The sequence below is a fragment of the Uloborus diversus genome, chromosome 2 (assembly GCF_026930045.1).
Source record: "Uloborus diversus isolate 005 chromosome 2, Udiv.v.3.1, whole genome shotgun sequence".
Classification (NCBI taxonomy): Eukaryota; Metazoa; Arthropoda; class Arachnida; order Araneae; family Uloboridae; genus Uloborus; species Uloborus diversus.
In genome coordinates this window covers 147,442,155-147,455,549 of record NC_072732.1, presented here as the reverse complement: position 1 = coordinate 147,455,549, position 13,395 = coordinate 147,442,155, and the positions used below count along the sequence as shown (strand labels likewise).

The 13,395-nt window shown below is 33.0% G+C and overlaps 1 protein-coding gene across 1 annotated transcript in view; it reads left to right on the top strand.

Moving 5' to 3' along the window:
- Window positions 1-13,395, top strand: part of LOC129216592 (teneurin-m-like) — a 254,259-nt gene that overhangs the window by 154,551 nt on the left and 86,313 nt on the right. Inside the window, exon 13 of the mRNA XM_054850806.1 lies at window positions 1,680-1,799. Coding sequence (XP_054706781.1) covers window positions 1,680-1,799 — 120 coding nt within the window. The remainder of the gene's footprint in view (window positions 1-1,679; window positions 1,800-13,395) is intronic.

Genomic DNA, 13,395 nt, shown 5'->3' with positions numbered 1-13,395 from the left:
TGTTAATAAAAGCAAAACAAACTAATATGATATTATTTAAGTTTAATTTATGTTTCAAAAATCAATAAATATTTTTAACGTGAGTTGAAAAAATTGTGACGCACAAAAACTGCAAGATACAGCATTTTTATAAGATCTCGTTTTGATTTCAAAAAAAATATTTAAAAAAGAAATAAAAACAGAGTCATATTAAATCATATTCGAGGGTTTGGGTATACTAGCTCTTATACAGATATAAAGTGTCACATTAGGATTGAAAATATGTGTTAAATTCAAAGGCTCTGAGATATTTGCCCTCAAAACCCCGCTCGCGGTGACGCTGATGGTTTCTTTTCTTTCAAAGACGCGCTTTTTTGCTTTTGACGTTTACAACACCTGCATGTGTTTGCAGAATGTTGCAAAAATAGAGGGGAGAAGGTTGGAGAAATAAGGATTAAAATCGAAAATTAATTATGTATAAATCTTATTATTATTTTTTTAAATAAAACGTCTTTATCATTGCAAAACTTTTTAAAACCCGGTGCTTTTCCTGCCATTCAGAGATCCAAGGAAAAGTTTCATCAATGCGAATATTCATTATATAATTTCACTATGAGCATTATTGACTCGTAATAATTTTTCTAGAAGAAAAAAGACGTTTCTTACTTAGTCAAAAAATCTTGCTTTACTTAAACTTTTGAAAAACAATCTCTAAAAAAATATCATTTTTCGAAAAAACCCGGAAATTAATTTTTGCGACTCATACTTAAAACGTAAAAACATTTTTTATGCTTTTGTCACTTCATTAAGTAAAATTGCTTGCAAAGAGGGTCAAAGATGCTTCCCAATTTCTGACAGCACCGTATGATTCAACGGCGAAAATCAAAAAAGAAAAATCCATGCTGAAAATTTAACCGTTAAGTTTTATAGGGTGAAAATACATAAAACAAAAATTAAATAATACCGAAAGGGGAAGCACACAACACAGATAACTCACATAACATTTAAACATTTAATAAAGGTTCTAAAGTGTTTTTTTAACCTCAACAAACTTTTTACTACGTTTAAGAACCAGGTGATCACCTAGGAAGCGTTTAGATACATCCTTTCATAGACGTTAAGGCCGAACCAAAATTATATTTGCAAACAGAATAGAGCAAATAATATAGATTATGCAAATAATATAGATTATTAAGGTATCGTTAAATCAAGGATATCGTTAAATAGAAAAGCGTAAACACTTAAAGCAATCAAATCCAGACTAGTGAACAGTATCATTAAATTGAGGAAATTGTGAAATCGGGTGTCGTTAAATCGAAGTTATACTATATTTTTTGAAATATATTTTGTCTCCAATTTTAAAGTCATACTAGAAAATGTTTACTCATGTTCTTTACAATGTACATGTAAACGTTGAGAAATCGATGCGACAATGATCTTGAAAACAAAGTGCGTCGTAAGATCAGCTTCAAAAAACCTTTATGATACAAATTAAAAACAATTTTTTGAACATTTATAGCACATATTTTACATCAATTTGAGAAATATGTAAAAGTTGCAGTTTCTACATTTGATAACGCCGTTTGACCCTATTCTTTTACTGTAATTTTTAAACACACTACCATTGCCATGTGATAAACTCTCAACTTTATCTTTAGATACTGCATTTTAACTAATTTATTACTTTTTCTTGTTTGCAGCCGTGTATCAGTTGCCAGAGGGCAAGTCATTAATAAGGAGGGAACTGGACTTATCGGCGTTCGTGTAAGCGTAGCTACTGATCCGCAATTCGGCTTTACATTAACCAGACCTGATGGATGGTAAGTTCAAGTAACGTTTCTCGATAACGTTTTTTTTATCAAAAAAGAATAAAAAACGTTGGTTTAAAAAATGTTTTAGTAAAATGTTTTAGTTAGTTTACTAAACTAAATATTTAGTTTTAGTTTAGTAATGTTAACTGTTCGGCTCTGACCTATGTGCGTTTTTCTTTGTGATAGTGCTAGTAAGTATGAAAAAAATTCACCAAAAATTAACCTTTCTATGTGTTTTGTACTGAAACCCACTACACTGCTAGGAATAAGTGGAAACTCATTATTTTATTTTTTTCTTAATCAGACCTTAATTAAACATTGATAAATAGCGTAATTAATACCAATTTAGTTTTACTCTATTAAAATAAAAATTTATATTTGAAAACATAATTCTAGATTCAATATAACACATTAACTAAAACCTTTTTTTTTTTTTTTTTTGACGTTATTGAAATATTAAAATAAATATTTTTCATTACGTGATATCTGGACAAAAGTATAAACGTAAAGATGAAAATTTTGGATTTTGTTGAATAACTTAATTTTAATCCATATCATTAACTAATGTTGCCAGCAGGGATCGTTGGTCTCTTCATTTTTCAAAACTGTGAAAAATGATTAAATATAAGCTAAAAATTACAATTCTGAAACAAAACGCGTTTCATGTATTCTCCCAAAAAAGAGGTTGAAAAAGAACAAAATATCAAATACACGAAAAAAAAAGTGTCATATCTATTGTTAAGACTAGCTATTTCACAAATTTGAAATGTGAGCCCTTAAACCATTTCTTGTCCTTTTTTCTGCTTATATTGTTAAGTTGTAAGGTTAAAATACAATATTCGATATACTTCTGAAATTAGAAGTGCGTGAGACAAACAAGGATCATCCAGTATTAATTGGTAGCATTCAGCTTCCTATGTTCGATCAAGAAAGCCCAAGCCAATATTGCCCAAGCTTCGATAAATACTGTTTGTCTTTCTTTCATAATATTGTGGAACCAGTGTTATAAGTTGAAAACGTTTACTAATCTAACGGACGGTTTTCAATTGGTCACAATTTTATACATGTCCCAAACATGGAGTACCCTGTGTAGGACATCATACACTGTTTAGGAGAAAACGTTTCTTAGGAGAAAATTATTTAGGTTGAAAATTTCCTCTGCAAAGTCTTAGTTGTTGACACAATTGAACTGATTGTTGACTCAATTAATTAATTGACACTTCGTCTTCTCTGTGAACTATCATCTTCTCTGTTATATAACGTTATTTTTCGTCCATTAGTGTGCTTAGCTGAGGCCATTTTACAATCTTTCAGAAACGCTGCCACAACGACCGAACCCACAGAGGCAACTTAGCAAGGTTTAACAAAAGCGTGTGCTAGGGTTACATTTTGGCTGTACACTTGAAAGCGATGTTATCCATTACACTTTGGCAAATTCCACAGCCTAAAGTCCGCAAACTTAGTTAAACTTTAACATGCGCATGATGTAGAGACGGATGTCGAAAATGGAACCTCCCACCCTCATTTAACACCTACTTTCTCCGCATGTTGACCACCAAAGCATTCTTTCTAGATAATAAAGCATGCACTCTAGTTGCGTATTAACCCTCTAGATGAAACCGTGGTCTTAGAAGAATCCGCAATGGTTGATTCCTCGATCAGTAAGGCCTCCTACGTACGAGGTGGTTACTGGAATCATCTTTTCGAAAACGTTGCCATCCAACTAGTTGATTTGCGCTTGCCGTTGTTTTAACACGAGGCAACTTGGTTGAATAATTTTTCCTTCTAATAAGCCAAATTTATTGAAGAAACTGCTTCACAGCGCTGTCATATTTGAACGAAGTTGACTCTCAACTAGTTTATTCGTATGCAGAACTAACACTTGGCAATGTTCCGATGAGTGCAGTCAATTTAAAGTTGATTACACTCATCGGGAAGAGAATGGTAACGCAACATGTGTCTCGTCTGCCGGCATACAAGGCACAGTCGACTGTCACAGTTAAAGGATGAAATGCGATTCCTTCCATTTTCTACATTCTAAAGGGCTGTTCACCTGTCGGCTGTCCATCCCGTTTTTTGACATGACGGACTGACGACGAAAACAGAATAGCATTCACATACGGTCGCATCAATCATGTGGCTGAATTCACCCCCTAGAGAGAAGAGAGCGCTAATTGGCCGAAACCAATTAAATGCTGTCCTTCTCTTGACGACCGTCAGATATCAAGGTTCTGATTGAAACCGGTCCCGTTCAAGATGGCTTGCTGTCATGACAACCATCAAAGAAAGCATGTTTCGAGTGGAAAACGTAGATGCGGACGGGACGGACGGCCGATACGTTATCAGCTATTTACACTTCCTAATCACCGCCCATTCGAAAATTGATTCAAGTTTTCTTGTGTTAAGGAGGCCTATAAAAACAATCAGTAACAAGTTATTTTTAAATTTCATCTAGCCCTCTTTATGTTCCCGAACAAGCAGTTGGCACATGGAACATCTGTCAGGACACTGACACTTTCTTTTAGTTATCTGCGAGGCAAAATTATGTCACGACTCTGCAGATTTCAAATTTATCCAACGTTTTAAAGTGTTAAGTCTAACCTGTGAATATGTAAGTGTATGTATCATACACAGACACGCGCACACACACTGACGTTTGTTTTCATATATATATATATATATATATATATATATATATATATATATATATATATATATATATAAACGAAAAAGGTACTAGATATATTTTTCTCAGAGGAGCTTATCAGAAGTAAAAGCTGTCTGAGGAAAAGTAAATCTGAATGCTGGGCTTCTAAAGAAAGTATAAGAATAGGTAATCCTTCCTAAAATCCGTAGATCTGAGGCAATCGATAAGAAAATAAAATATGGCTTGAAGAAAGGAGTGAAGCTTAAAGTGCCTAGAGAATCGTTGGAAACTCACATTTCAAGCTGTCAGCTGATCTGAATGTGAGGTTTTGAAGCATTTGGACGAAAAACTGGTATCGTTTCTCATATTCTATAAATGAAAAGCACATGTTTAAAGCTGCTTCTTTTTTTTTTTTTTTTTTTTGTCGCAGCCTAAGAGATGATGGGTTTTTATTTTTAAAAAAGAAAAAGCAAAGTGTGTTGAAATAAATCGTTTGCCCTCATTCATCAAAAATTAGCAACTTTTTCTACTGAATTAACTAAACATATTTTGTAAACTATTGTTGTGTCTCAGTTTTATGTTAATGTGCCCAATAAAGATTTCATTCTTTATACCGAATTTATCGTCAGAACAGGTGTTATGAAGAAATAGAATTAAGAAAAAGAATTTATGATAATACTGTATTTGTATTTTAACGCATATCTTAGATATAATTTCAAATATTTGTTTGCTCCTTCTTATACGTTGCTGAATCTTTACAATTGAAAACATTTTTTGGTTAAATGTCAAGCTGTGCGCAAGGTTAAGATGTTTAATTTGGATGTTTTATTTGTCTCAGTTTCATTTTGTATAAAAAAATCGAATGGTGTCTTAACTGGCGAATTGCACTTTTAAAGCTGTGATATTTTCATTATGTTTCAACTGCGGCTTCAACTCGTTATTGTCTTTAATTTCTAGTTATGGTCATAGGTAAAACTAGTAATGGTCATTCAAAAAAATAACTTTAGTAAATTCAAAAAAATAACGTTATTCAAAAAAATAACGTTAGTAATGGTCATGTTAGCTGAATTTAATAACTTTTGGGAAATACGCAACAAATAGTACTCAAGAAGTTTTTCCCCTGTCAATAAAATCCTTTAAGTTCACATTTTTCATACCTAAACTTGACTCTGTGTTAGCTTCTAATTTCATACTCTTAAATTTAAAACCGAGAAGTTTATTCAAATTTCAAAATATCATTCCGTTTATGAAACATGTTTTTCGGTGTAGAAACGAAAAAAAAGAAAATATGCATTTAAAAAGCATTTCTTTCTAACCTCACCAACATAAGTACACACATCTATTATTTCCGTTTACTAAAATATGGATTATTTAATAGGCTTGTGGGGACGCCATGTAATTTACACATCTTATATATATATATATATATATATATATATATATATATATATATATATATATATTATAATGGACTTATATAAATGTATGAGGAACAAATCGTACGATGATATGAGTAGTATCTGTTAAACCTTAAACCATATTACGAATATTTGCTGCTTAATAGATGCGTCGCCAATTAACTGACTAGAGAAGACAAATATTTCCCTAACTGAATTGACGTCTGAGCGAGGTACATTCCTGCATGATATTCCTGTGTATTAGCCCATCTATAGTTAGGGAAAACCTAACCTGGCAGGCTGCGAATAAGATAATCAATGCTGCAAATAAGATAATCTTAGCCGTTACAATGCTGCTATGATAGACTTTTCCCAACTATAAATAATAAGATAATTAAATTTCAAGCGGTCTCTCTCATCAGTGTTGTACTCCAATATACTTATATCTATACCAGAAAAAAAAATTCATTTCGCATGTTTACTAGAGCTTTCAATATTTTATGACAAGAAAACTGACTTAAAACTACAACAATGAAAAGATCGGTATCAGAATAAATGCATGTTTGATAATTCTGATTTTTTTTTTACTTAAACAACGAGTTTGGAAATGTGCACCCTAATGTTTAAAGAAGGGCTTGAAATCAAAGGTCAAAAAAGAATAGCCCAGTCAATGAAGGTAAAAAAAATAGTCTTTGTCGCAACTAATTTAGGGAAAGCTGAATTTTTGCAGGATGTTAGCAAATAAAGTATACACTAAAAAAATACAAAATCCCGACCCTACACCCCTCTTGCTTTCTCCCCCAATTCCCTCTGAAACATTGCAAGAGCAGCACTATGATTATACGTTTTTCGTGTCGCAGCTTATTATGGGAAAGCTGAATTTTGGCCGGATGTTTGTACATTAAAAAGCCACAAAGTCCCGACCTCCACCCCTCTTGCTTTCTACCCCACCCCCCTCCGAAACATTGCAATAGCAGAACTATGATTATACGCTTTTTGTGTCACAACTAATTAGGGGAAAGCTGAATTTTGGTAGTACGTTAGTAAATAAAGAAAACAGTAAAAAAAACAAAAAGTCCCGACCCCTACCCTTCTTGCTTCCCCCCCCCACCCTCTCCGAAACACTTAGACCATCAAGAGCAGTACTATGATTATTCGCTTTTCTTGTCGCAGCTAATTAAGAGAAAGTTGAATTTTTGCACGATGTTAGTACATAAAATGTTAGTACATAGGAAGGATTGCCTATTCTTATACTTTCTTTAGAAGCCCAGCATTCAGGTTTACTTTTCCTCAGACAGCTTTTACTTCTGATAAGCTCCTCTGAGAAAAATATATCTAGTACCTTTTTCGTTTATATATATATATATATATATATATATATATATATATATATATATATATATATATATATATATATATATATATATAGTGCATATACACTAAACTCTAGACAGTCCCGACCGCAACCCCTCTTGCTGCTCCCCCCCCTCTCCTTCCGAAACATTGCACACTGATCAGTTCAGCGCTATGATTATACGCATACAGCTTGAAAACGTATGTTACTAGGGCGTTCCTTTTTTTATTTCACTCCTAACAATGTTATAAACCAGTGGTGCCCAACCTAAGGACCAGGTGCCGTATCCGAACCGCGAAGCTGATCCATGGTGCCCGTTGTTTTGTGAAATGTTACAACTCGAAGAGCACGATTAATGACAATGTTACAAATTGTTAGCCAAGTATTTAGAAATTGGTTTCTGAAAACATTGTTCGGGACCACTGTTATACACAAATTATGAAACATACACTTTTTATGTAGATAGCTCAGTTTCACTATTTTACCAACTTAATAATATGCAGAAATCTCACAACAAAAACCAAAAAGTAACTTCAAAAAATTAATAGCTTTTTATCATTACGTCTTGGAAAGAAATGTTTGAACGAAACTTATAGATAATAATATGATAATAGTCATTTTCTTGAAATGGATCAACAATGTAATGACGTTCACTTAAAGTTTTTACTACCATAATTGAATTATTTGTTACAAAAGTTGATAGTCGTTTGCGCTGGCGATAGTGTACAAAATAATGTAATGCTTAGCTAAATATTTAAGTTTTAAATAAATCAGGAATAGTATATTTAAACTGATTATTTTCTCGCAGCGGATATTATTAACGTTTAATATTACTTTCGGTTTTTATTTTTAGGTCTTATATCAGGGGCCATCTTCTAATATTTCGTTGGTTTGGTTCAAAATATTGTTACATTGCTTTCCAGTACAGTGTCCACACATACACGTGCAATCGAACCTAGCTTTACGACAGATAACGTTTGAAACACATAATCTTTTCAATTGCCGGATACTAATTGGAGAAGTTCACTTGAAGCAGAGGTAATCTTCATGAACTTAGGAATCAGTCTGTTGCATGAAGTATAATGCCAAACCTACTCTTCTGGGGGAAGTTTAAAACCTAACCAAGTTTGAATCTGGTGTTGACCCTAAAAAATCTGGTGGAAACCTTAAAAAGATGTTGACGAGTGACTTCTGAAGTTGGTGAAAGTTTTGATAAATCAAAGTGAACTTAAGGGACATTTTTGTGAATACTTGCTTTTCACAAACCTTTATTCAAACTTGGTTAGGTTTTAAACTTCCAGCAGAAGAATGGTATTGGAAATATATTTCATGACAAGATCCTAAGATCATGACAATAACCTCTCTACTCCAAGTAAAATTCTCCTACTAATATCTTGCAACTGTAAAACATTGTGTTAAAAACTGTAGCTGTCGTAAAACTGGGTTCGATTGTACGTCTATGTTTGGACACTGTAGTGGAATGCATTGTAACAATATTTCAGACCAAGCCAACAAACTGTTAAATGACCCCTTATAAAAGAAAAATTGTAGTTATAATAACTTGATGCCTTTTTTTTTGTTGAATGTAACCTGTTTTTCAGAAACCAGTTGCTACATAGTCCTCGAGTTGTAACATTTCGCAAAGTAACGGTTCACAGTGATCAGTTTCATGGGTCGGATTTGGCCCGTGGGACGTAGGTTGTGCACCACTGGTTTATAATATTGTAAGAAATGAAATAAAAAAAGGAATACTCCAATATCATCATTAGTTTTCGAGCTGTAAGCGTATAATCATATACTGCCATTGCAATGTTTCGGACGGGGCGGGGAGGGGGAGAAGCAATAGGGGTAGGGACTTTGTGTTTTTTTAGTGTATACTTAGTATACCAACATCTTGAAAAAAAAATCAGCTTTCTCCTATTTAGTTGTGACACGAAAAGTGTACAATCATAGTACTGTTCTTGCAGTGTTTCGGAGGGGGTGAGGTAGGGAGGGAGAAATAGTGGTGGGGGTCGGGACTTTTTTAAAGAATACATTATGTACTAACATCTTGCCAAAACTCAGCTTTCCCTAATTAGTTGCGACACAAAAAGCGTATAATCATAGTATCTCTATTGCAATGTATCGGAGGGGGTGGGGGAAAGCAAAAGGGGTGGGGGTCGGGACTTTGTGGCTTTTTAGTGTGTACTTTATGTACTAACATCCAGCCTAAATTCAGCTTTCCCCTATTTAGTTGCGACACGAAAAACGTATAATCACAGTACTGCTCTTGCAATGTTTCGGAGGAGGGTGGGGTAGAAAGCAAGAGGGGTGGAGGTCGGGACTTTGTTGCTTTTTAGTGTGTACCTTATGTAGAAAAATCCTGCCAAAATTCAGCTTTCCCCTAATTAGTTGCGACACGAAAATCGTATAATCATAGTGCTGCTCTTGCAATGTTTCGGAGGGGTTGGGGGAGAAAGCAAGAGGGGTGGAGTTCGGGACTTTGTATTGTTTTAGTGTATACTTTATGTACTAACAACCTGCAAAAATTTAGCTTTCCCTAAATGTGTCGCGACACGAAACCTTTATTGACTGGGCTAGAAAGAAAGTCTTTTAATTTCAGGAAAAAAATGTTTTACCACTGGAACTAAAGTCTTATTCCAATTATGTTTATTAAAGATAAATACAAAACAAGTATTATGGACGCTTTCTTTACATTGCTGCAAAAATTAAGAACAAATATTTATAATCTTTTAAAATTCAATATTTTTCATAATAATGTCCTTTCCTTAATGCCTTATTAGTACTTTTGAGTTAATTAATTTATAAATTATTTAAATGCAACAAAAATTGAACTTTTAGAGGTTTTATGACAGTCTTTTTCTATTACACACTTTCCCCCCTCAGCAAGGAGTAAGAAATCGATAACGATATGCCACAAAATGAAAAATCTTAACGTGATTATTATATTTACGTTAACAATAACATTTGAGAATTTCTTTGTCGTGGTGCCTAATGTAAGTAAAAAAGATGCATTATATTATTTTATCTGAAAAGTTAAACATAACTTTTCAGCTTTGCACGAGGAAAAAATAGAATTAAAACATTGAATTTTAATGACTATGTACGACGATTTAAAAACTCAAGTAGTTTTTAATGCTTTTCACATTTTTTCTTTTTGAAAACATTCATACAAAAATAATAAAATTGCATTTTTAAATTGTTTTACAGAAACATTATTAAGAAAGTTTTTTCTCGTAAAACAGTGCCTTTTTTATTTTTTATTTTTTCGAGGGCTGATTTCTCTTTGTATAGCAAGAATGTGAACATTATTTCTTTAAATAAATCGTTTCAACATAAAATAAACAAATAATAAAAATTTAGATTTTTGTTTTCTTTTTTGTTAAAAAAAATAAAAACTTCCAACAAATTTTTCAATCATAAAAGTATTTAAAAGATTTTTTTCTTCTTCTTTTTTTTCAAAAAACAAATGTGTATTTATAAAAATTTTCTTTTACAATGCCTCCTAAAAACAACTTTGCGTAGGAGCGATGAACCGATGCATTATTAACGGAACAAGAAGTCTTGAATAGCATTAAATACATATAAAAACTTCTTTTTACATCATTCATTTAATCATTTTATTATTTTTTTCGCCTTATTTTTAACTTTTTTTTTTTCAGAACTATTTATTTTTGCAAGACTCAAGCCCTGTTTTTTTCCGAAAAAAGTACTCCACGTAAGAAATTAGTTTCGAAAGTTTTAATTAATTTACGCAAAAGAAACAGTGCTTTAACTTCGGAAATTCTTCATCGATTTCAGAATTAAAAATAGAGTGTTCTTCAGCATTCCAATGTGCCTCAAATGTCATCAAGGATTTAATAAATCGATTTGATGCAAATTCCTGCCCGTTTGGTTCGGTGGTTGAGAAATTACATTTCGGCGTTTTCAACGAGTTATTGATTGGAAAGCGAAAATTAATCGAGACCCGTTCCTGAGACGGGGAATCCTGACGATCCCTGGATCCCGTGAATGAATATTTATCAAGTGGCCAATGTAAATACTTATTATCTCGGTTGGGTCGATGTCAGTCAAGATAGCTCGTTCCGGTATGCTAAGAATGTTTGGAAATCCGGGATTGTAAACTAGTTTGCTTATTACTCATAAACCAGGCAATGTTGATGCAGTTTTGAAATGTTAATCTCTTACCGGCTTCTTGTTGAATGCGCTCATAAATCGTGTGAAAGTATCATTAATTACTTCGTTGATTTCAAGATTTTTTGCTTCATTTTCCTAGCATTTGTCTTAGTATTTTAACTGTTTGAATGCAGTTTAAAACGGCGTTCTAGAGTTAAAAAAAAATTTCAGTCATTTTTTAAAAAGTTTTTAAAGACTTATAAACTTACAGAAACCAATTAGCGTAACGGCACCAGTAACAGACAATCGTAAGTTTGGGTTTAAATAATAAGAATTTTACGCGGGTAAAACTGATGTTGCTGCGACCCATGAATATGGTGTAACCATCTAGGGTATATCGAAAGGCATATTTCAAGCCAGTTGGTATTTACAAGGCAGTGTGATGGAAGGTTATAAACAGCCATCACGAGGTCTGCCGGTGTTTCATGTTAATTTGAATTTAATAAGGTCTTACAACTAAAAATACAGAACTTTTGCACATTTTGAAGAGAAAAGGGGAATTCTGTCCATTACTCATCTTGTCTGGTGCTGGGTATCATCAGAATTTTCGGTGTCAGTTACTGGGGTTCGTACCGTTTTTTTTTTTTTAAATGGAGCAAATAAAAATAGAATTAAATAATTCAAAGGATCCAAACGCAGTCAAACCTTAGATGACATGTAGTTGCATGAGAGAAAAATAGTTTTAAAAGTCTTAATACAATAAAAGTCTCAGAAAATTGAGTTAACCTGAGAGCGATGTCTTAAGCATGCCTGTTATTGATGCCGTTACCCTATGTGTAAAAACAACGAAGAATATATATATATATATATTGAGAAAGGTTTTATTATTGTAATAATCAGATTTGAATTGCCATTTCATGTGTTCCCTATATTCTCAAAACATACGCGCACTGGATTATAAAAAACTAGAGGACCCGACAGACGTTGTTCTGTTCAAACTTTGTAAATTAAAAGTTTCAAAAAGTAAAAAAAAAAAGAATGTTTTAAGCTGCTATGGTGTCAGAATGTGTATATTTGTTACAACTTGATTTATCTAATGCCCATTGAGCAATTGTTCTATTAACTATATTTTCTCCCATACTTGATGGTTTGTTCCGTCAGTCATACTCAAAGGATAAAAAGCGTCCTCGGATATTAAGGGTAAAAATCTAACTACCCATCTAGAACAAACGGGAAATCCCGCTGCAACATCCCCCATATGAAACAGAATAAAACAATCGGAAGGGTGTCGTTTAGAAAAATTATAAAGGTAAAAACAGTTTTCTGAATAAGCGAAAATCACCAACCCCCCCCCCCCCCTTCCGATGTAAAATAAACACATTCTTCAACTAAAATGACTAAAAACACTTTATAAACGAAAAAAAATTCTTTGCAATTTGAAATATTTCGCCAAATAAACAAAGAATACAATAAATTACATTAACAGTAGCTTTAAAATGTAAACAAATGATCACGCAACTCTATTGTTCATAGCCAAAGTCGCCAAGCCACCACGTTACTGTAATCAAGCCGATCAGTGAACTAAGCGAACTCCGACCGATTAGCGGTACGATTTTTTGAACGAAAACTTTTAAAACTTCATATATTGCCTGATTTGTTCTTTCCACCAAAGATCAAGATCTTCCACTGCACTGATCTTTTGTGTACAGAACTACCCTGTTGTAATTTGTCTTTACGAAAATAAAATTTGTTTCGTCCTTAAATTCCATCATCTTTTCCTTTAATAATGTACTGATAAGTATGACAATCCTTAAAGTAAGCAATAAATAAATACCTTTGTGCCGAGGAATAATAGGAAATATCCAACGTTTTACATCTAGAAGCTCACACCTTTGAATTGAAAAAGGGGTTCCTTGAAACCTCGAAACACGTGTATTCTGAAATCTGTTTATTTGTGCTAAACAACGTTGGATATTTCCTATTAATCCTTAAAGTATTCTTGACATTGATGCCAAAACTCAGATAAATTTGAACCGAGAAACAAATTTTGCTAGGTACGGTACATTCTGATCATTTGGTTAGGTAAACCTA